General features: G+C 61.8%; 1 protein-coding gene across 2 annotated transcripts in view; it reads left to right on the top strand.

The window, feature by feature from the left end:
• Positions 1-20,329, top strand: part of Vav2 (vav guanine nucleotide exchange factor 2) — a 160,897-nt gene that overhangs the window by 74,808 nt on the left and 65,760 nt on the right. For both annotated transcript variants that reach the window (XM_027942146.2, XM_027942152.2), the window contains exon 3: positions 14,486-14,544. In XM_027942146.2, coding sequence (XP_027797947.2) covers positions 14,486-14,544 — 59 coding nt within the window. The remainder of the gene's footprint in view (positions 1-14,485; positions 14,545-20,329) is intronic.

Genomic DNA, 20,329 nt, shown 5'->3' with positions numbered 1-20,329 from the left:
TGTGCTCCCCCCATGTCCCGGTCTGCCCCGGATGCTCCCCTTGAGCTGCGGGTGGGTCTGTGTTCTGAGTGGACAGCTGAGTAGTGACTCTGGCGTCGTGATATAAGGCCAACGGTTTTCACAAAGCACACTTTGGTGGATGTTCCCCCACACGGGGAGCCACCGCCGTCCAGTGTAACTTGAAGAGCGCTCGCAGGTCTGCACGCCTGGGAGCTGGCCCTGGCTGTTGCCTTCACCCGAGTCCCTGCCTCACCTTCCAGTGGCAGCTGCCCAGAGTCAGGGACCGTGTGTGGGGCCGAGGACGTGCGGGGAAGGCTGTGAGGGGCGATCTCTGAGCTGTGCTTTGGAGTTGGGTGTCCAGCCAGGAGGTGGGGATAGGCGCTCCTGGAGGGGGACACGGCACCTGTACAGGTGCGGCAGAGCGCGGGGCAGGCGTGCAGGTGGTGCACAATCAATGACTGTGTGCATTGGTGCACTCCTCACCTGGGCAGCTTCGTTGAGCAGGTGTATGTGAGCCTGTGTGTGTCTAAGTGTGCATGTGTGGGTGAGTGAGCCTGGCTGTGTGGGCGGGTGGAGTGTGTAGGAGAGTGGGCGTGTGTGTACATAGGCAAGAGTGTGTGTGTGCATGTGGGTATGTGTGAGAGTGTGTGGGGGCCAGCATGAGTGGGGGTGAGCATGTATGTGCATGGGCGAGCGTGTGCATGTGGGTATGTTTGTGTGGGTGGGTGTGTGGGTGTGTGAGTGTGTGTGTGTGTGTGTACATGTGACTGAGCGTGTGCATGTGGTGTGTGTCAGTGGGCGTGCTTTGGTTTTGGTGCTAGCGCTCTAAAGCTTACCTTGCCTTCTGGGTTCCTTCTCCCTGCCTCAGGTGCCTAGAGTCTGGGCACCGTCAGTTACCTGCAGGCCTCAGGTGAAGCTGAGGGTGCCCTGTGCCCCGAGTGGCACAGGGTCCAGGCGGTCTCCTGATTGGATCCCTGTGCAGTGAGGCCACCAGCTCATCGCCCACCTTCCAGTGGGTGCTTGCTACCCCCAGCCACTGCCCGTGCCCCTGGAGGCTGGCCCTGAGCATCCTGCTGTTGGCCAGGCAGGCAGAGTGCCTGGTGGCTCTTGTCCCCACACGCCTGCAGTGCTCCTGTGAGTCCTTACATAGGAGCCTGGGGCTCACAGCAGGACCCGCTGCCCCTGGTCACCCAGGGCCGCCCATGGCCTTGAGTACCCCTCACTGCCTCAGCTGGGCAGTGGTGGGTTGTTGGGTAGATGGCGTTAGCGGGTCTTTGCTCCCGTGTGGAGCCTGCCACCCACGATGTTGTGCAGGGCATCGTGGTCAGTGGCCAGCACTGCCTTCGAATGTTAGAACAGCATAGAAGGAGCAGGTGTGCGGGGTCAGCGGCTCGAGGGGCGCTATGTGGGCTGGGAGCCTCCTGCAGGCCCAGGCACGAGCAGGGTGAGGCCCAGGGTGGGCCCAGGAGATCCTTTCCCAGGAAGGAAGGCCACCGTGAGCCCAGTGCAGGGTGGGTGTGTCCAGTCCTGAACGCAGGACACAGGCCCCCGGGGAGAGCTAAAGCCACTTCCTGGGCAGTGTGTGTCCCAGGCCTGTGTCCTTGGCCTGGTGGAGTGTTCCTGGCCCTTGAGGGCTGCTCAGATGATGTCTCCTGGTCCCCCTATGTGGCTAGTCACCATGTGCCCTGGCCAAGTGTGTCCCCTGAATAGCAGCAGGTGCCCACCTGCTTGCTGTGCCCACCTGCAGCCTTGCGCGAGGGTCCTCTGGCTGCCATAACCAAGTGCTGGGGTCCGGCTGCCGCGAGAAGCAGGGACTTGTTGTTCTGGTGAGAACTGTAAATCAGGGCACGGGGGACCATCTCCCTCCCTTGGCCTCAGGGGCATCCTCCTGCCTCTTCAGCTCCTGGTGGCCCTAGGCATACCTTGGCCTGAGGGTGTGCACGGCCTCTCCCCCTCGGTCCCCAACTCTCTCCTCCTGTGTCCCCGGCCTCTCCTCCTCCTAGAAGGACAGCGGTCACACTGGGTTAAGGGTCGATCTTTCCCAGCGTGACCTCACCTGGGCGCACCTCGTCACATCTTGAGCAGCCCCATTTCCAGATGAGGCCCCAGCCCGAGGTTCCAGGAGGAGCTGAGCTTTGGAGCACACGGTCCAACCCAGCGTGGGCCGTGGCTGACAGTGGCCTGCCCTGGTGGCACACGGGAGAGCCGAGCACTGGGGCTCCCGCGGGAGCCTGTGCCCTGTGCCCTCTGCTTGAGTGTGAGTGTGAGTGTGACTATGTACATGTGACTGAGCGTGTTCATGTGGTGTGTGCGGATCAGTCTGGACTCAGCTTTTCCCCTTCCTTGACTCTTTGTCATCAGTCGCCCCTGGCCGCCTGTCCACCCGCCCGCCTTGCCCAGCCTGGGCCTGCAGGCTCCTCCCGAGCCGGACCGTGGGTCCTTCCTTGGCAGGTGCTCCCAGGCGTCGCCGCTCGGCTCTGCCCTCCGTTAAGGGCTGACTCGTTTCTGATCCATGCTCTCCTCTGGGGCCTCTGGAGATGGAGCATAGGAGCCTTCTGCCTGAGCCACATCCTCAGCCCTTTTTAAAAATGTCTTTTTGAGGCAGGTCTCGCTGGGTTGCTGGGCTGCCTTCAGCGAGCGGTCCTCGTGCCTCAGTGTCCGCGGCTGGAATGCATTTTCTAGCCCCCTCTGTCTCAGAGGCGGGTGTGAGCATTGGATGCCTTTGTGGCCTAGCGTGTGAGTGTGCAGAGCGTATGTCATGTGAGTGTGTTCGTGTGTGTAAGCAAGTGAGTGTGTGCCATGGTGTGTGGGTGTGAGTGGGTGTGAGTGTGCGTGGGTGGGTGTGGGGGTATATTCCTGCGTGCTTGTGGTTCCGGGTGTGCCCGTGTCAGTGTGTGTGTGTCGGTGTGTGGGTGTGTGTCCGTGGCACTCTCCAGCAGGCAGCGGTGACCCCGCTGGGCGGTGCTCTGCCTGCAGACCTGCAGGTGGCCCACGGGATGCTGCCGTGGGCTCCAGCCGGGAAGGATCCCTGGTGGGAACACAGAGGTGCCTTGGCCAGGGCCGCCACCCTGAGCTGCCTCCGCAGTGCTGGCCCTGGCAGGAGAGGCCACTCTGGGCCTCAGCTTCTCCATCTGGAAAGTGGGGTGATGTCCCTACCCCACCAAGTGCTGGGGCGGGATGTGGGGTGTGGCAGGGGTGGGCTGGGGTGACGTGGCAGCCACCCGTGGGGACACCGCGGTCCAGTCCCTTTTCACTGACTGCCACTGGGAGGAAAGACGGGTCAGGGAAAAGCAGGGTGGGCCTTCTGGCTGGAGAGGGCAAGACACCATGCAGAGTTGGGGGTTCAGGTGAGGGCTGCAGCCCACCCTGCCCAGCGCTGCCCTGTGATCCCGTGTTGGCGGTGAGCCTGGGGCTGCCTGGGCGTCTCCCACCTGCCCTGCTGGACACCTGCCTCTGGGCTGAGGAACCAGGCCTGGCTCTGTGGCCTCGCCTCCAACCCCGGGACGGATGTGATGCTGCTGTCTGTAGCCTGGGCTTGGGGCGCCGCCTGGGGTGTGACCCCGTCTCACTGTGTGACCGTCTGCCTGTGCCCCCTCCTGTGGCCAAGGGGAAGGGCAGCCCTGTGCTGTGGCAGGGACCCGGAGGGCCCAGGGAGAGTCCGTGACAGTGGGCGAGCACGTGCCCACCCAGCCAGTTCGGGGAGCCCCGCCATGGCCGGGGGGTCTCTGGCCCTGGAACTGCAGAGGTGGCCTTGCTGTGCTGCCCCGAGGCTGAGGCTGTCCAGCCGCTGCCTTCAGCCTGTCAGGAGAGCAGGGCTTCCGGGTCAGGGCAGGGAGGAGCTGGGGCCTGCAGGTGGACACCCAGGACTGCCTTGGCCCCGTCGTCAGGCAGCAGCCCCTGGGCCTCAGGGACTCCTCTGTAGGGTGGGAGGACCACGGCTGTCCCGGGGCGTCTTGAGGGTTGAGGTAAACCTGGCGGAGACCCGGCAGGCAGGAGGCCTGGCCTCAGCTTCCCGCCTGATGCAGCCAGGTCGGGGAAGGGGAGCCTGGGCCAGAGGGGACCCCAGTTCTAGACTGGGTTCTGCAGGGACGTTGCGGGGTGGCCTTTGTAAAGCCTGGACTAGAGGGTCGGAGCTCCTTCCCCTGAGGATTTTGGGTTTCCCTGGCGAGTTGTGGCAGCTTCCTGACCGGGAACAGCTGTGACACAGCGCGGCCTTCCCAGCCCTGCGACTCAGGGCTTGTCCTGATGTTAGGCTCAGCGCCCCCAGAGGACTCTCAGGGGCTCCTCTCCAGGAGCTGGGCAGCTCTCTTCTTGGAGGCCACCTCTCTGTGACGGAGAGGCTGTGGGGAGCGTGTGTGGGAGGTGCAGGGTGACCCTGGCTCCAGCAGGGATGCCTGCCGGGCACGGCCCAGGGGCAAGGCAGCCGTCTCAGGTGTGACTGGTTCCCTGGGCCACCGGTGGGTGCCAGGGCCCAGAGAGGGGAGTGGTGGAGTTGGTGGCCAGTTCTGGACTTGAACCTGGGTCTCTGATGTTTTCTTGGTTCGTGCCTTTGGACGTTTCGCTCACCACCTCGATAGTGAGGATGGTTTCTGTGGCGGGCCTGGTGCACAGGGGCCTAGGAATGATGGGTGTGGCCGTGCCTCTGTCCACCTCCACCCCGTCTGCCTCCATCCTGAGCCTCGGCCTCAGCTCCCCTCAACCCCTTGATGGGAGCGGCCACCCAGAAAGGGGCTCTCTGCTCCTGTCATCGCCAGTCCCCAGCTCCGGGAGTCCGCCAGCCTGCTTTTCCCTCTGGCCCCTCTCTCCCGGTTCCCGAGAGGTACACGAGTGTCTTTGTCCTTGAGGTTGCCCAGCCAGACTTCCTGCCCTTGGTCTGGCTTTTCTTCCACCAGGAGGAATGCTGTCACTTTGGCCAGCTGGGCAATGGCTGTGGGGGAGGGAGTTGCTGGGAGCAGGGGCCACCACTGTCCTCTCCTCTCCCGGGTCACCCACAGAAGGCCAGAGAGGAGGGAAGATAAGCTTTGAGCCCCGCGTAGTCGTGGAGACTGAGAGGAGGCCAGGGTGCTGGGCCGGGAATGGGGAGGGAGCTGGGGGCTCGCCGACCTCTGCTCGGTGTGGTGGGCGCCCGGCCTGTGAGGGCCGAGGCCAGGTATGACCAGCCCTGCTCCCTGTCCCTGGGTGGGGTCCCTGTCACACCTCTGACATCCCAGGGCTTCTGCTGTGGCCCTCTCTGAGGGGCTCCCCTGGGCTTCAGGCCTGCTCTCAGTGCCGTGCCTGTGGTCCTGAAAGTGACCTGAGCTGGGAGAACCTTCCAGACTGAAGTCCCCTCACTCATTCCCGTGTGTGGGGGGGCAGACGCCCAGAGGAAGGGGGAGCAGGGATTCCCCAGCTGGGGCCCAGCAGGGTCCGCCTAGGTTGGGAAGGGGCGGGCAGCTTGGCTCTGGGTGGGGGCTGTGGAGGAGGGACACACTGCAGAGCCCTTGAGGGCATGTTGGGGGCTGTGTGTGGGGTGGGGCTGCCATCAACGCCACCTTCCCTGTCTTCTCTTCTCCCTGGGAGAGGCAGAGTCCATCCTTCTGTCCATCCAGTAGACAGCTAGCTCCTACAGGGCACAGGCAAGGCTGCTGGGTTCCCGGGTGCTGATGGTGTCTCTGGCCCTCGCCTGTGAGGGTCTCCATGCAGACCCACCGGGGGCCAGGGCTGGTCTAGAGCTGGGCATTTCCACGTTGCGCTGCGGGCTCCTTGGGCGGCTCTGCGGCCTGGACTAGGGTGCCGCCTGCCTCTCCTCCTCCACAGCCTCTGCACCCTGGTCCTCTGGCCCAGGCCTCCTCCCGAGCCTCCGTGGCTGCTGCCTGGTGTGAGTGAGTGGCCTTTCTCGTGTTGCCCTCAGCTGTGCTGGGGCTGAGGGTCTGCCCACCCTCTGTGCCCTGCTGACTCCCTTGTGAGGCAACCCTCTGCCGGTGCCACCGTGTGGCAGGACATGGTGGCTGGGAAGTGTCCTCCCTGCCTGTTTTGTGTTGCTCCTGACTTTGCTTTTGATGTGTAAAGAGGAGACATCTCCCTGGGCTGGGCTGGGCTGGGCGGGACTTACGGTGATCCAGAACCTGCGGCAGTGTAGGCAGTGGGCCCCCTTGGGGGGCAGGTGAGTTCCTGGGCAGCTCGGGGAGCCGGTGGCCCTGTGTGCATGTCCCACGCGTGGGATGGCTGACAGGAGGGTCTGCTGCTCGGCCGGGTCTGTGCAGCTCCTGCTCATCCATCTGTGTGACGAGGACTTAGGGCCAGCACTCTGATCGAGTGGCCTGTGTGAGCAAGCAGGACCAGCAGGCTGTGCACACACCAGCACGGCTCCCATGTCCCCAGTGCAGGCTCAGTGAGGGGAAGCCGCAGGCAGGCCCGGCCCAGTTCCCTTCTGAGGACCCCCTGACTCGGGCGGTGGAGCTCTTTGTCGTTCGGGATCACTTCTGCCTGGTGAGCCCCTGAGCACGGGGGCCTGGCTGAGCCCCTGAGCACGGGGGCCTGGCTGAGCCCCTGACCGCGGCCTGGCTGAGCCCCCAGGCACGGGGTTCACCTTCCGAGTTCCCGTGGAAGCTGGGGCTGCAGCAGACGGCCGGCTGTGGGAGGCGGCTTCGCGCTCCGGGGCTCGCAAGGTGGCCTCTGCTCCACACAGACCTGCAGGGACCGGGCTGGTGCGGCTTTGCCAGCTAACACGAGGCTTTCGAGGCCACCCTAAGGGCGGGCAAGTGTCACAAGCCAGACCTTCAGGTGACTTCACTCTGTCTACTGCGTGGACCTCAGAGAGCCTGGGAAATGTGGTTCAGCTGGGCCCAGAGGAAGAGGACTGATGCCAACAGCAGGGTCCCTGGGGCCACCGGTGCTGGGGACAGATGCACAGGTCTGGCCACGATTGTGATTCCCAAGCTGGTCATTGCTGGGTGGCCTGGGACAAAACCCTTATTTTCTCTAGTCCCCAGTGTCTGCATCCAGTAGAGGGCCACAGACAGGAAATGGTGTCATCACACTGACCCCAGTGCTTAGCACGCGGAAGGTGCTCGGCGTATGGCACCTCCTGTCCTGAAAACTGGGAGGTGAGATTGGGAGGCAGGTCTCCTTGGGCCTCCTTTGCTGACAGCACTGGTCCATCCACTCATGCTCACCCACCTGTCCATCCCTCCACCTGTCCACCCATCTGTTCATCTGCCCACCACCACCACCCATGTATCCATTAACTCGTCCATCTAATCACCCACCCATCTATCCACCATCCCACCATCCACTTGCTGACCATCCACCCATCCGTCTCCCCAACAGTCCACCCACTCACCCACCTACCCATCCATCCATCCACCCACCCTCCCATCTACCCATCCACCCATACATCCACCTACCCACCCACCTGGGTGGATTCATTCATCCATCCAGCCATCTGTCCATCTGTCCATCCACTTACCCATCAGTCCATCCACTCAGCTGCCTAACCATCTGTCTCCTTATCCACTATCCATCTTCACCCACCCACTGACCTGTTCACCCACCTATCTCCCCACCTACCTATTCACATCCATCCACTTCTACCATGCATCTGTCCATCTGTCCACCTGTCCACCCACTCGTCTGCCCACTCACCATCTGTCTACCTACCCAACTTTTGCCCAGTGACTCCTGTGGGCAGGCTGTTGGCACACAGTCAAATGGCAGGGCCTCACGGGCTGGGCATTTCAGTTGGGCCATCTCCTGGAGAGACCACTCCTCAGGTTCCCAAGAGTAAGTGTCCTTGTTGGCCTCGGTGGCTGCAGCTTGAGCGGGGAGCCTGCCGCTGGGCGCTCTGGGCTGTGGCGGTCATGGCGTGGAGAGTGCGAGGAGTCCTGCTTCCCCTTGGGGCCCAGAGCCAGGCCCCTGTTGGACCTGTGTTACCGACAGGAGAGCTTGTTGGGTGTGCATCCTGGAGCGCAGGGCCAGGGTGGCCTGGGCAGAGGCAGCTGGGGAAAGAGCTTCGTGTGCCCAGAGGTGATGACTGCGAGTGTGCAATGAGGTTCCCGCCAGGCTCTGTCAAGGAACGTGTGTTTTTAAAGATTGGATAGTGTCTGCCACGTGTGGTTCACAGCCGTTCTTCACGGGCGATGTTTGCACCAGTAAGTTCCTCTCCATGGCTCGGGGCTCCCGAGGCTGCTCTGCGGGTCTGCCCTTCTTGACTCCCCTGCACCCGGGCATTGGGCGGTCCAGAGGCTGCCCAGTTTTCAAGCACATGGAAACTGCTGTGGGGAGCCAGATTGGTCACACCCAAGGGCGGACACTCACTTGTCTTTAGGGACACTTTTTTTTTTTTTAATATTTATTTTTTAATCATCTGACCCAGCTATCCCTCTCCTCAGTCTATACCCAAAGGACTTAAAAAGAGCACACTACAGGGACCCAGCCACTCAATGTTCACAACAGCAAAACTGTGGAGCCAACCTAGATGCCCTTCAGTGGATGAATGGATAAAGAAAATGTGGCATATATACACACTAGAATATTACTCAGCAATAAAAGAGAACAAAATCATGGCATTTGCAGGTAAATGGATGGAGTTAGAGAACATAATGCTGAGTGAAGTTAGCCAGTCCCCCAAACCCAAATGGCGAATGTTTTCCCTGATATAAGGAGGATGATTCATAGTGGGATAGGGAGGGGGAGCATAGGAGGAACTGAGGAACTCTAGATAAGGCAGAGGGGTGGGAGGGGAAGGGAGGGGGCAGGGGGTTAGCAATGATGGTGGAATGTGATGATCGTTATTATCCAAAGTACATGGATGAAGACACGAACTGGTGTGAATATAGTGTATACAACCAGAGATATGAAACGTTGTGCTCTCTCTATATAATAAGAATTGTAATATTTTCTGCTGTCATGTATAAGTAAAAAAATAAAAAAGTAAAATCTATATTAAAGAGCTTATAGTCTAAAGGCATAAGCAGGTAAAGAATAATGAAATTATGAATGGTGCTATAATAAATCAACTTATTACGTTTAAAAATTATTTACTTTTCAATTGTGGTTGGACACAATACCTGTATTTCACTTTTTTTTTTTTTTTTTTTTTATGTGGTGCTGAGGATCGAACTCAGGGTCTTGCATGTGTGAGGCAAGCGTTCTACCACTGAGCCGAAACCCCAGCCCCAGGGACACTTGAGAGTTTCCGAGACAGCGTGCCCCATGACACCAAGACTGGGTCACGTCTCCCCACTATCTGGGCCCTGCCTCCAGGGCTCTGGAGTTGGTGGAGAGTGAGCTGACACAGCGGCCTCCTCCTTCTCTTCTTCCTCTCCTCCTCTTTCTCCTCCTCTTCCTCCACTCCTCCTCCTCCTCCTCCTCCTCCTCTCCTCCTCCTCCTCCTCCTCCCTCTTCCTCCTCTCCTCCTCCTCCTCCTCTCCTCCTCCTCCTCCTCTCTTCCTCCTCTCCTCCTCCTCCTCCTCCTCCTCTCCTCCTCCTCCTCCTCTCCTCCTCCTCCTCCTCTCTTCCTCCTCTCCTCCTCCTCCTCTCCTCCTCCTCCTCCTCTCCTCCTCCTCCTCTCCTCCTCCTCCTCCTCTCTTCCTCCTCTCCTCCTCCTCCTCCTCTCCTCCTCCTCCTCCTCCTCCTCTCCTCCTCCTCCTCCTCCTCCTCTCCTCCTCCTCCTCCTCTCTTCCTCCTCTCCTCCTCCTCCTCCTCCTCTCCTCCTCCTCCTCCTCCTCCTCTCCTCCTCCTCCTCCTCCTCTCTTCCTCCTCTCCTCCTCCTCCTCCTCCTCTCCTCCTCCTCCTCCTCTCCTCCTCCTCCTCCTCCTCCTCCTCCTCTCCTCCTCCTCCTCTCCTCCTCCTCCTCTCCTCCTCTCCTCTCCTCCTCCTCCTCCTCCTCCTCCTCCTCCTCCTCCTCCTCCTCCTCTCTTCCTCCTCTCCTCCTCTCTCCTCCTCCTCCTCCTCTCCTCCTCCTCCTCCTCTCCTCCTCCTCCTCCTCTCCTCCTCCTCCTCCTCTCTTCCTCCTCTCCTCCTCCTCCTCCTCCTCCTCCTCCTCTCCTCCTCCTCCTCCTCCTCCTCTCCTCCTCCTCCTCCTCTCCTCCTCCTCTTCCTCCTCCTCCTCCTCCTCTCCTCCTCCTCCTCTCCTCCTCCTCCTCTCCTCCTCCTCCTCTCCTCCTCCTCCTCCTCCTCCTCTCCTCCTCCTCCTCTCCTCCTCCTCCTCTCCTCCTCTCCTCTCCTCCTCCTCCTCCTCCTCCTCCTCCTCCTCCTCCTCCTCTCCTCCTCCTCCTCCTCCTCCTCTCCTCCTCCTCCTCTCCTCCTCCTCCTCCTCCTCTCCTCCTCCTCCTCTCCTCCTCCTCCTCCTCTCCTCCTCCTCTCCTCCTCCTCCTCCTCCTCCTCTCCTCCTCCTCCTCCTCCTCCTTCTCCTCCTCTCCTCCTCCTCCTCCTCTCCTCCTCCTCCTCTCCTCCTCCTCCTCTCCTCCTCCTCCTCTCCTCCTCCTCTCCTCCTCCTCCTCCTCCTCCTCTCCTCCTCCTCCTCCTCCTCCTCTCCTCCTCCTCTCCTCCTCCTCCTCTCCTCCTCTCCTCCTCCTCCTCTCCTCTCCTCCTCCTCTCCTCCTCTCCTCCTCCTCCTCCTCTCCTCCTCCTCCTCCTCCTCCTCCTCCTCCTCTCCTCCTCCTCCTCCTCTCCTCCTCCTCCTCCTCCTCTCCTCCTCTCCTCCTCCTCCTCCTCTCCTCCTCCTCTCCTATCTCCTCCTCCTCCTCTCCTCTCTTCATCTCTCCTCTCCTCTCTTCATCTCTCCTCCTCCTCCACCTCCTCTTCCTCTCTTGGTTTCCTCTTTTCTTCTTCCTCCTCCTCTCAGGGAATGAACCTAGCAGCACTTAACCACTGAGCCACGTCCCCAGCCCTTGTTTATATTTTATTTTGAGACATGGCCTCACTAAGTTGCCGAGGCTGGCTTTGATTTTGTGATCCTCCTGCTTCAGCCTCCTGAGCCACTGGATTACAGGTGTGGCCACTGCTCCCTCGAGCCCCACCTGGCGCTCAGCGGGAAGACCCGATGCACTTCAGCGGGCACTGCGTGCTCCTGGCTTGGGTGCAGCAGGGGCTGTGCCCGGTCCGTCTGCTTGCTGTTACACCAGGCCGAGCTTCAGCCACAGGGCGCGCTCCTGTCAGGCTCAGGGACGGCCGGGCAGTGACAGGAGGCAGGTCAGCGGTGGGCGCCTGCTCCTTCAGCCAGGAGGAGGGATGGTTCTGTCTTGGGGGAGGGGTTTACCGGGTCTTCGTGCCCCCGGGGACGTGTCCTAGGCTTCTCTACCTGGACAGGATGGTGAGGCTGGAGGCAGGGTAAGGGGTGCTTCCCTAGCTTGGGGCTCACAGGACAAGCCTCGTCCATCTGTGGCTTGGCAGGGGAGACCCCAGTGACGGGGTCCGGAGCCCCATCCTGAGCCCTGGGCTTGGCAAGGCCCTCACTGGAGGTGGCACTCTGTGGGACCCCGGCCTTTAGCCCTGCCTCCGGACGCATCCCTTCACCAGAGTCACCCCTGAGCACCTGTCTCGCCCTCCAGCCGGAAGCGCTGACCTGGTCTTGTGATCCCCTTGGGGTATCATGTCTGCAGGGGCCACAGGCAGACAAGCTGGGCATGTTTCGGCCCTCCTCTGGATCCTGACCCAGTTTGTGGCATTATCTGCGTGATCCAGTCCCCAAGAGGGGCACACATCCCGCCACATGGGACCTTGACCACCATGCGGATCCCTGGGCCCCAGAACGTCTGGCAGGCTGGGCTGCGGTGGGTCTGCCTTCTAAAGCCGCTGCTGCCCGGGTGGGGAAGGCAAGGGCTGCAGTCCGGGAGCCTGGGATCAAAGAGGCCGTGCTGGGTGGGGCAGGGACCAAGAGTTCCACCCCACCTGCCTGCCACCCTGCCTCTGGGCTGCCCAGTCCACCCCTCTTTCCTGTGATAGCCAGTGGGCACGGTTGCAGGCAAGGCGGGCGCACGCTTGTGCACGGGGCAGAGGCCCAGGAGCCCACTCTGGGAGCCTGCGGTGTAGGCGGGACCCTGGGTATAGGCAGGTCCCTGGGCGCTGAGCTCTCCGAGGGCACGGAGGCTCTGTGGGTGGCAGCTGACTGAGCTGGTTGTCTGTGGGGGCAGGAGGGACGGGAAGGGACAGGAAGGGACAGGAAGGCGGGAGAGCGGCCTGTGCTGCTTCATTCATCTGCCAACTGGGACACGGCTGGGAAGAGGAAATACAAGTTGGGAAAATGTCATCCTTTGACATTTACGTTTGGAGGAGTTCTTGTCCCTGAGCCAGGAGGCTTTTGCTTGTCACCTGGCTGGCCAGAGGTGCCTGGGGAGTGCCACCCCCTCCTGCAGGGTGGCTGGTTTCATGTGGGCCTGCCCCAGCCTGATCTGGCCCTCGGCTGGCCTCCTTCGGGGTCCCTTGTCTGCTCCCAGCAGCCCCTGCCCTGGGCCTTGGTCTCTGGAGTGAGCCCCCCCCCAGACACCAGGAAGCGCACAGCCTGGGTGGCTGGAAGGACAGCCGCCTCCCGCAGAGCTGGCCAGGGCTGGCTGCTGGCCGTGCTCCCTGGTTCAACCTGGTTCCGGAGCCGAGCCCTTCGCACATGGCGCCAAGAGCCTCCCTCTTGGGGCAAAGCACTGCACACTCAGCGTGAGGCTGTGGTCAGGGCAGCTGTAGTAGCAGTGCTGACCCCAGGACTGCAGGTGCCTGGACACAGAGCCACACCTGCCCGCTGTGGCGCCCTCCGTCTTGGGGTCCAGCTGTCAGGATGAGGCTTCTGTGCTTGCCACTCCTGGGCTGGTGCTGAGTGGCTGGTGTCCCCAGGACTCCACCATGGAGATGTGTCGGTGGATTGGCAGCGTCTGCTGCTGGAGGCCGGGAGAGGGGCTGCTCTGTGCCCTGGGCTGGCCACGGCCGTCCAGTGTTCTGTCAAGTAGGCGCGAGGACAGACAGAAACGCTGCTTTGACTTACCCCTTAATACACAGAGCTCTTAAGCTGGACATGAGGCGCGAGGCGGTGGCCGTCTGTGAGTCCCCTGGAGCACACGGCGCTGGGACCCCTGCTGGGCCGGCTCAGGCTTGTCTGAGGGGACTCGGGACCAGGTCGTCCCACGGACCCCTGACCTTGCTCGCTGGCCGATCCTGGCTCACCGGGCTGCAGAGGGGCCTTCCCTGTGGTTTCCTCTCTGCCCTTCGACAAGGCTGCTGGACACAGAGCAGCCTAAGGGAGGTCCCAGGAACGTGTCCCACAGGGCCTCGGGGCCGTGGCCTTGCTTTCCTGCCTGCAGGGCCCATGGCTCTGGGTTCCCAGGCTGGGGCTCGGTGTGCCCAGGACAGCCAGCAGCAGGTGTCTCTGAATCCAGCAAGTGGTTTGGGGTCCATTTTCCTGTTTCTCACCCCTCCACACTCTAACTTACAGCACACGTGTGCACATGTACACACACGTGTGCACATTTAAGCACCACGTGCCTGTGACCACACGTGTGACCTTGTGCTCATGTGAACTCATGTGCTCTGTGGTCTCGAGGGCCAGGTCTCTGCCTGCTTCCTCAGTGCCCAGTGCTGGGCCTGGTTGGTGCCCGGGGACCCCCACTGAGTGAGCGGCGGGCCACTTCCTGTTAGGTCTGAATGTGACCTCTGTGTTCTGGGGTCAGCCTGGTCCCTGCCTCCTTCCCCTGTCCCTCCGTGGAGCCTCTTACCCTGCTGGCCTGCTTGCTGCCTGTCCTTTTGAACATCATGGAGTGACCGCACTGGGGCTTCTGAGGCTGGGAGATGGGGCCCTGTGTGTCTGCAGGGGCCTGGCCTGATGACCGGGCAGGACCAGGTTGGAGGGGCAGGGGAAGGGGCAGCCTCTGCCACTTGCTGAATGTTTTAGAAGTCTGCCTTGATGAGTCAGCCCCGGGGGGTCCTATAAAGGTCTCGTCATACAGCTCTGTCCCTGGTTGTCCTTCTGAATCCTGACCCCTTCAGGGAGCCAGGTACCTATTTAGGCGCCAGATGGAGAGTTGGGGCTTGAAGGGAAGCAAGTACTACACTTGTATGTTTGTCCGGTGCTGTGTGACATTGGGTGAGTCACCATACATCTCTGGGCTTCCATTTCCTCAGTTTTGAAATGGGTCGGCCCCTACTGGGAACCTGAGCTGCTGTTACACATGGGGCAGCTTCCAGAACAGCAGCGTGGGTGCTCGCTTTGGAAGCATGACCTCTGAGGAGGCAGGCCCTTTTCTGGGTGAGCAAAGAGCGCGGGGACCTGGGGCCAGGAGGGTCACACGAGCGGAGACTCTCTCCTCCCTGGGAGTATGGTGGCCCTCCGCAAATGCTAGTGCAGCAAAACGACAGATTTTGCACAATAAATTCAAAGTAGGTGTCTAGACTAAGGCGCTTTCTCTCCAGGACAAGATGTGCTTAGTCGCCGGCGCTCAGCGCCCTTGGGACCCTCGATGGTGGCTACATGGTGACCTGTGGTTGCTCGTGATGTCACAGGACCCTCTCTTGTCTCCTGCAGGTCATTTCCGCGGTGTCCCGACTGTCCCTGCACAGCATCGCACAGACCAAAGGCATCAGGTGAGCTCCGGGCAGCGCGGAGGGCGGGCCTGGGGTCTCCTCGCCACCCGCGTGCCTCATCAGAGACGTGCGTTGTAAGCACCGTCTTCTGCTGTCCTCTGCCGCATCGTCGGTGGTGAATTCTCAGTGTGTGGCGGAGCTGCCTGTTGGCCACGGCGGCAGGGGCGTGGAGGAGGGGCCGCAGCCCCACGAGGGGATCTCGCAGCATGTTCCTGACGGCTGCACAATTGCCTTCGACTTAGGTAATAAGACCAGCAAATCGATCCTTTCACAGATCATCACGCGCCTAAATGTGCCCTGCACACAGCAGAGCTGGGACCCTGGTGCCAGGGAGGCCGCTGGGGAGGGTTTGCGGGGATGGCCTGGCCACGTGTGCTTGCCCTGGACGGGCCTCTGAGGACCCCGAGGGACCGCTGTCCTCTCGGGGTAATTCTGTCAGGGTTGCCAAGTCTGTCCTCAGACTCCCAGGACCTGCCTGGCCCGTCTCCGATACATGGATGGACCCCAGGGCGTGGGAGGGCCCGGGCAGCCCTGGCTGTCGTGATCGCTGGCTCCCATCTGAGGGTCAGGGAGGTGGTCTCCTTGGGGATGGGGTCCAGGTCTGGAGGGGACACATGCAGGGCGGGCCTTCCTGGGGGTCGCCTGAGGACACAGGCCACCAGGGTGAGATGAGACTGGAGTGGCAGGAAGAGCCCCTCGCTAGATCCCCGTGGGCGGGTCACCCCTGAGAGTGACACCGAGGGGAGAGGGGCTTGAGCACAGTGGTGTCCTGGGCACAGTGTCCTGAGGCTGGGGTCCTGGGACTTGGGTCGGGTGTGGGCTCAGGTGCCGAGCCCCGGAGCAGGTGGAATGTTCTGGGGAACCGGGGCCTTCTGCCGCCCTGGGTTGGCAGAGCACTTAGCTGTTTCTTTGACGGCATCTCTCTCTCTTTTAAATGTCAGCCGCAGTGTGGGCCATTCAAAAATGTTTTCCATGGGGCTGGGATTGTTGCTCAGCTTTAGAGCACTCGCTTAGCATGGGCAGGACCCGGGTCCGATCCTCAGCACCACATAAAAATAAAGGCATTGTGTTGTGTCCATCTACACCTAAAAAATAAATATTTAAAAAAAATGTTTTCCAATGAAATATTAAGCAGAGAGGAAGAGGTGTCCACGGCACAATGCAGTGCAGAGGGGGACAGGCCACCCGCCTGCCCAGCCGCCCAGCCTGTCCCATGCACAGACTGGTCTTAGCTGCGGCGAGGCCTGTACAGGTCCCCCTTAGAAGTGTCCAGCTGAACAAAACTGTGTCGTTTCTGGGTACAAAGTCAGAATGGGGGGGCTGGGCTGGGGCTCAGCGGTAGGGCACTCGCCTAGCACGTGCGAGGTGCTGGGTTCCGTCCTCAGCACCACGTCTAAATAACTAATGAAGGCATGTGTCCACCTGCAGCTACACCACCAAAAATTAAAAGAAGAAAGGCTGGATGTTGGGCTCTTGTTCCTGGAACTGGAGGAGTGTGGGTGTCGTCCACCTGTCCTGGCCCTTGGTGGCCCTGGCTGATTTCCGCTCCCTGCCCCTATCACCCACTCGGGAGTGGGATTCCCGGCACCGCGTGCTGAGCAGCCCCCCTCCGACTCACCACACGTTCTCCCCACTAGGAGGTAGCCGGGGTCCTGGCCTCTGTCAGAGCAGCCTAGCCAGTGACTTCTGGGGACGGTGGCCCGCTTGGCCCTGGACACGGCCCGCCGCAGTGCCTGCCTTCTCTGGCAGCGGCCTGAACACAGTTCTGGTCAAGGATGGCCCCCGTTTCCCCTCTGCCGTCCCTGCTCAGGGGCTGTTCCCTGGGGGTGGGGTTGGTGAGACCAGTGGAGGGAGCTGGCCCTGCGTCCGTCCTGGGTGTGTGAGGAGGAGGCTCTTCCAGGACAGGTACGTAGGTGACAGCTGTAGGCCACCTCTTTGTTCCCACGTCTCCCCAGATGCTTCCTAAGCCCCGTGGACAGGGAGGCCCTGCTTGCTGCCTGGACTCAAGGGCAGGTGTGAATGGAAAGCCGTGTCCCCCTCTGGTCTGGAGCTGCCCTGGGCAGGGAAGAGACAGCAGGGCCTTGGGAGGTGGTCAGCAGAGGGGTAAAGAGCTGCTGCAGTCCTGGCCCTGACCTGAGCCCGTGTCCAGGTGAGCGGGGCTGGCCCCTGCGCCTGAGTCTCTGTGTGTGTGTGGGGTCATGGGCTTTTCAGGACTCAGAGGCTTGTAGACCGTTAGCTTGGCACCTGGCCCAGGGAGGGGCTCAGTAGTATGTTCTTGTGACGGTGGCAGTGCATTTGGGGTCCCCCAGCCCACCCTGTTTCCATGGCTCCCAGGAAGTGGGACGCTGTGGACTCACGGTTGTGGTTTTTATAGGGAAGGACACCGAGCCCAGCCAGTGGGTGCAGAAGGCAGGTGGGCAGGTCCTGGGGTCCTGTGGGTGGTGTGGCCCTTGCTGTCAGCCCGGTGTGACTCCAGGCACTTGGAGTAGCACAGAGCCCACCGCCTTGTGCAGGGTGTATTGAAGTGACTGTGGGCCCCTCGGTCACTCAGCCTCCAACCCCCGGAGGCCCACCTGACGCCGTGGCCCAGGGCCCCCCATGAGTCACGGGTGGAGCAAAGACCTGTGTGGCTGAGGTCCCCAGTAGACTCCTGTCAGGCAGGTGGCTCTGGGCTTGCAGGTGAGAGGGGGCCCTCAGGAGCTGGAGGGAGATGGGCCTTTCTCTTTGGGCACCCAGGGAGGCTGGGAAGGCTGGGGACAGGAGGGTGTGCTTACAGACAGGGAAGGGCCAGGCTTGGAGAGCCACGCTCTGCGGCTGCCACACACCTGCTCTTGCCCTGAGGCCCTGGGACGAGGTCTGTCCATCACTTGCCCACTGTGAGCTCGGGACACTCCAGGCACCTGCTTCCTCCTCCCCTTCCTCCTCTACCTGGGCTGGGACTCCCACAGGGACCGGGGCGAGCCTGGGTGTTCACCAACACTTCACGGCACACCGGCCAAGCTCTTCACCGTCTGTGCTATTAACTGGCAGAAGGGCGTCTTTAGCCAATGCTTCCCGTTCTGGAAACCCACACACCAGGCCACCGCTGGGCACTCTCCTGGACCCCTGGTGGCTGAGAGGAGCCCAGAGCCCAGTCCTGGCCCAGCCTGCCACCCTCTCTTGTGCTTCCTGATTTTAAAAAGTTGAGAATAAAACTCATGTAAACGTGGCCTCTTTAAAGGCACAATTCAGTATGTTCACGATATTGTGCAACCCACACCGAGTTCCAGAACATTCTTGTACCTTGGAAGGGGACCCCCGAAGGGCTGCTCCCTACCCAGCCCCCAGATCCCTGCTCTCTCTGTGGCTCTGCTGCCCGGACATGTCAGAGCAGAGCCACACGGTGTGGCCTCCTGCGCCTGGCTTCTTTTGGGAACATGTTTTCGAGGTTCCTGTGGCCGCAGCGGGGCTCAGCACTTTGTTCCTTAAGACTGAGAGTCCACTCCTGGGCGGCCACCAGCTGCTGGCCATTCACCTGTGGGTGGGCCTCTGGGTGGGCCCACCTTGGGGTGATTGAACAGAGCCGCTGTGACGGCAGGCTGGGCAGGCCTCCGGTCAGGCTGAGGTTGGGCAGGAGACGCGGAATGTCTGCGGGACCTGGGAGCTGGAGCCTCCTCCTTAGCTGGAAGCGGATTCCCGGAGCTCCAGACCCACCGTGTCCACGTCTAAGGACAACAGAACACTCGGAACTGAAAATGAACGCCTCGCTTTTTACTGGTGCCTCTAGGGAACCCAGCCTTTGGTCTCGCTGGTGGGTGAGAGCTGGGGACGGCCTCCGCCCGTGGCTCCTGCCTGCTGCGCCCCCCGAGCCTCCCTTGGGAGGGCCAGATACCGTGCGGGGCTCAGCCCTGTTTCCAACGTTCCCTTCCCCTTCCTTTTTGCTGTGGCCGGGAGGCTGCTGAGCTGGCGTCTCAGGATGTCACGGGGGGGGGGGGGGGGGGGGGGCCATCCCTCTGGGGCGAGGGCCGCACCCTTGACCTCCAGCCCTAACCTTGTTTCAGGAAGGCTGGAGTCATCTACAAGGTGCCAGGTGCCTCCCAGAAGAGCCATTTTGGCTGGAGGGTCTGGGGGTGGGCTCCGGGGACTGTGCACCCACCGAATGCCAGGCACCCTCCAGCGCCCCTGCATCCCCCGGGTGGAGGGCCACCATTCCCACCAGTCAGCAGCCCTGGCCAAGGCTCAGGGGCAGGCAGCGCCTGTGCTGCCCCGAGGGCCGCAGCCCCCTCTCTGGGAGGTGATGCTCCTTAGGGACGTGGCCGTGGCTCCTGGAGGCCCCTCTCTTGGGAACAATATTCCTGCTCCCATTGGCCCCTCCAGGTGGACGGAATCCTTTCCCAGGTGGGGCTCCCCGGCTCATCCCAGGCCACTGGATTTGCATGGGAGGTGACAGTTCCATCTACTTAGCAAATGGTTTAATTGTCCCACCTGGTGGCACCAAATGTCCCGGCCACCTGGCCCTGGCAGGTCTGCTGCAGGAGCCCTGCTTGGCCGCGTGGATCCCCCGGGCAGCCTTCCTTTCAGGAGACAGTGGACTCGCCGTGGTGGGTGTGGGCGAGTGGTTAGCACGTGGAATTCCTTTCCTGGGGAGAGGCCAGAGGCTGCCTGTGGATTGCTGGGCGTCCAGCCTGTGGTCTGGCCTCCTGGGGACAGATGGCCAGCTCTCAGGGGTGAGCTCACAGAGGGTCCCCACCATCGCTGTGGTGCTGGCTCCCACACCCCCTGTCCTCTGTCAGTAGCAGCGGGTGGCAGCTCGGGAGGCGGGGGCACGGGTGTGTTCACAGTTACGCACACGTGTACCTCGTCCCTGTACAGTGGCTCCTGGGCAGGTCCAGGGCCTGCTCGCTACACAGCCGGTGTCACTGACCACGAGATCTGCACACAGGGCTCAGGCCAGCCAGCTGCCCTGGGACGTTCTGGGTCCTCCCTGGCCTGCTGGCTCTGGAAGGGTGGGGACAGTGGACCTGACGGTGAAGGCAGGGTGGGGGACGTGGTTGTCCTGTCTGGGCAGTGCTGGGGTGGGAGGGCCGAGGGCAGTCAGGATGGGTAACTGTTTTTTTCTGGTTTAAGGATCCTGGAAACTGAGGCCCAGGGTGCTTCTCCTGAGGTCCCTTCGGGTGGACACTGGGTCCTGCGGCCATTGGCTCGTCCGTCCTCAGCTTGTTTCTTCCTCTTTCCTGCCTCCTGGTGCTGGCCGTGCGTCCCTGGGCCAGTGTGGGAACAGGGTCTGGTCCTCAGGCCACCTTCCAGCACCAGGAGGTTGTGTAGGGAAAGGACACTGGCCACTGGTCACAGGCAGGCGAAGGAGCCCCCACAGCCTGCCCGTCCGCATGGCACTGAGGAGCGGCCAGTGCAGAGCAGCCCGGTGGTGGTTCTCAGTGAGGCCTGTGACGATGTGTCCAGGCCCCCAGGTGGGCCTGGGCAGGGTGGGTGTAGGGGGTGGGTGGTGGCCCCCCACGTCCCCTGGAAACCGAGTGGGTTCTTGTTGGGAAAAGGGCCTCTACAGAGACGATCAGATGGTAGGTCAGATCTTCCTGGGTGACCGGCGGACCTAAGTCCAAAGACAGTGTCCTTTCAGGAGATGCACAGAGGAGGGACACAGGCCAGGGCAACCTGGTGTCAGGGGTGGAGGGCCACCATTCCCACCAGTCAGCAGCCCTGGCCAGGGGTGCCGGGGGCCACCAGCAACCAGAGGAGGCAGGAGCTGCCCTCCCTGGAGCTGCAGGAGTGGGCCTGCCACCCCTGGGAC

Source organism: Marmota flaviventris, chromosome 13 (assembly GCF_047511675.1).
Source record: "Marmota flaviventris isolate mMarFla1 chromosome 13, mMarFla1.hap1, whole genome shotgun sequence".
Taxonomy (NCBI): Eukaryota; Metazoa; Chordata; class Mammalia; order Rodentia; family Sciuridae; genus Marmota; species Marmota flaviventris.
The sequence above is the reverse complement of the archived record's forward strand: the minus strand, read 5'-3'. Positions and strand labels throughout refer to the sequence as shown.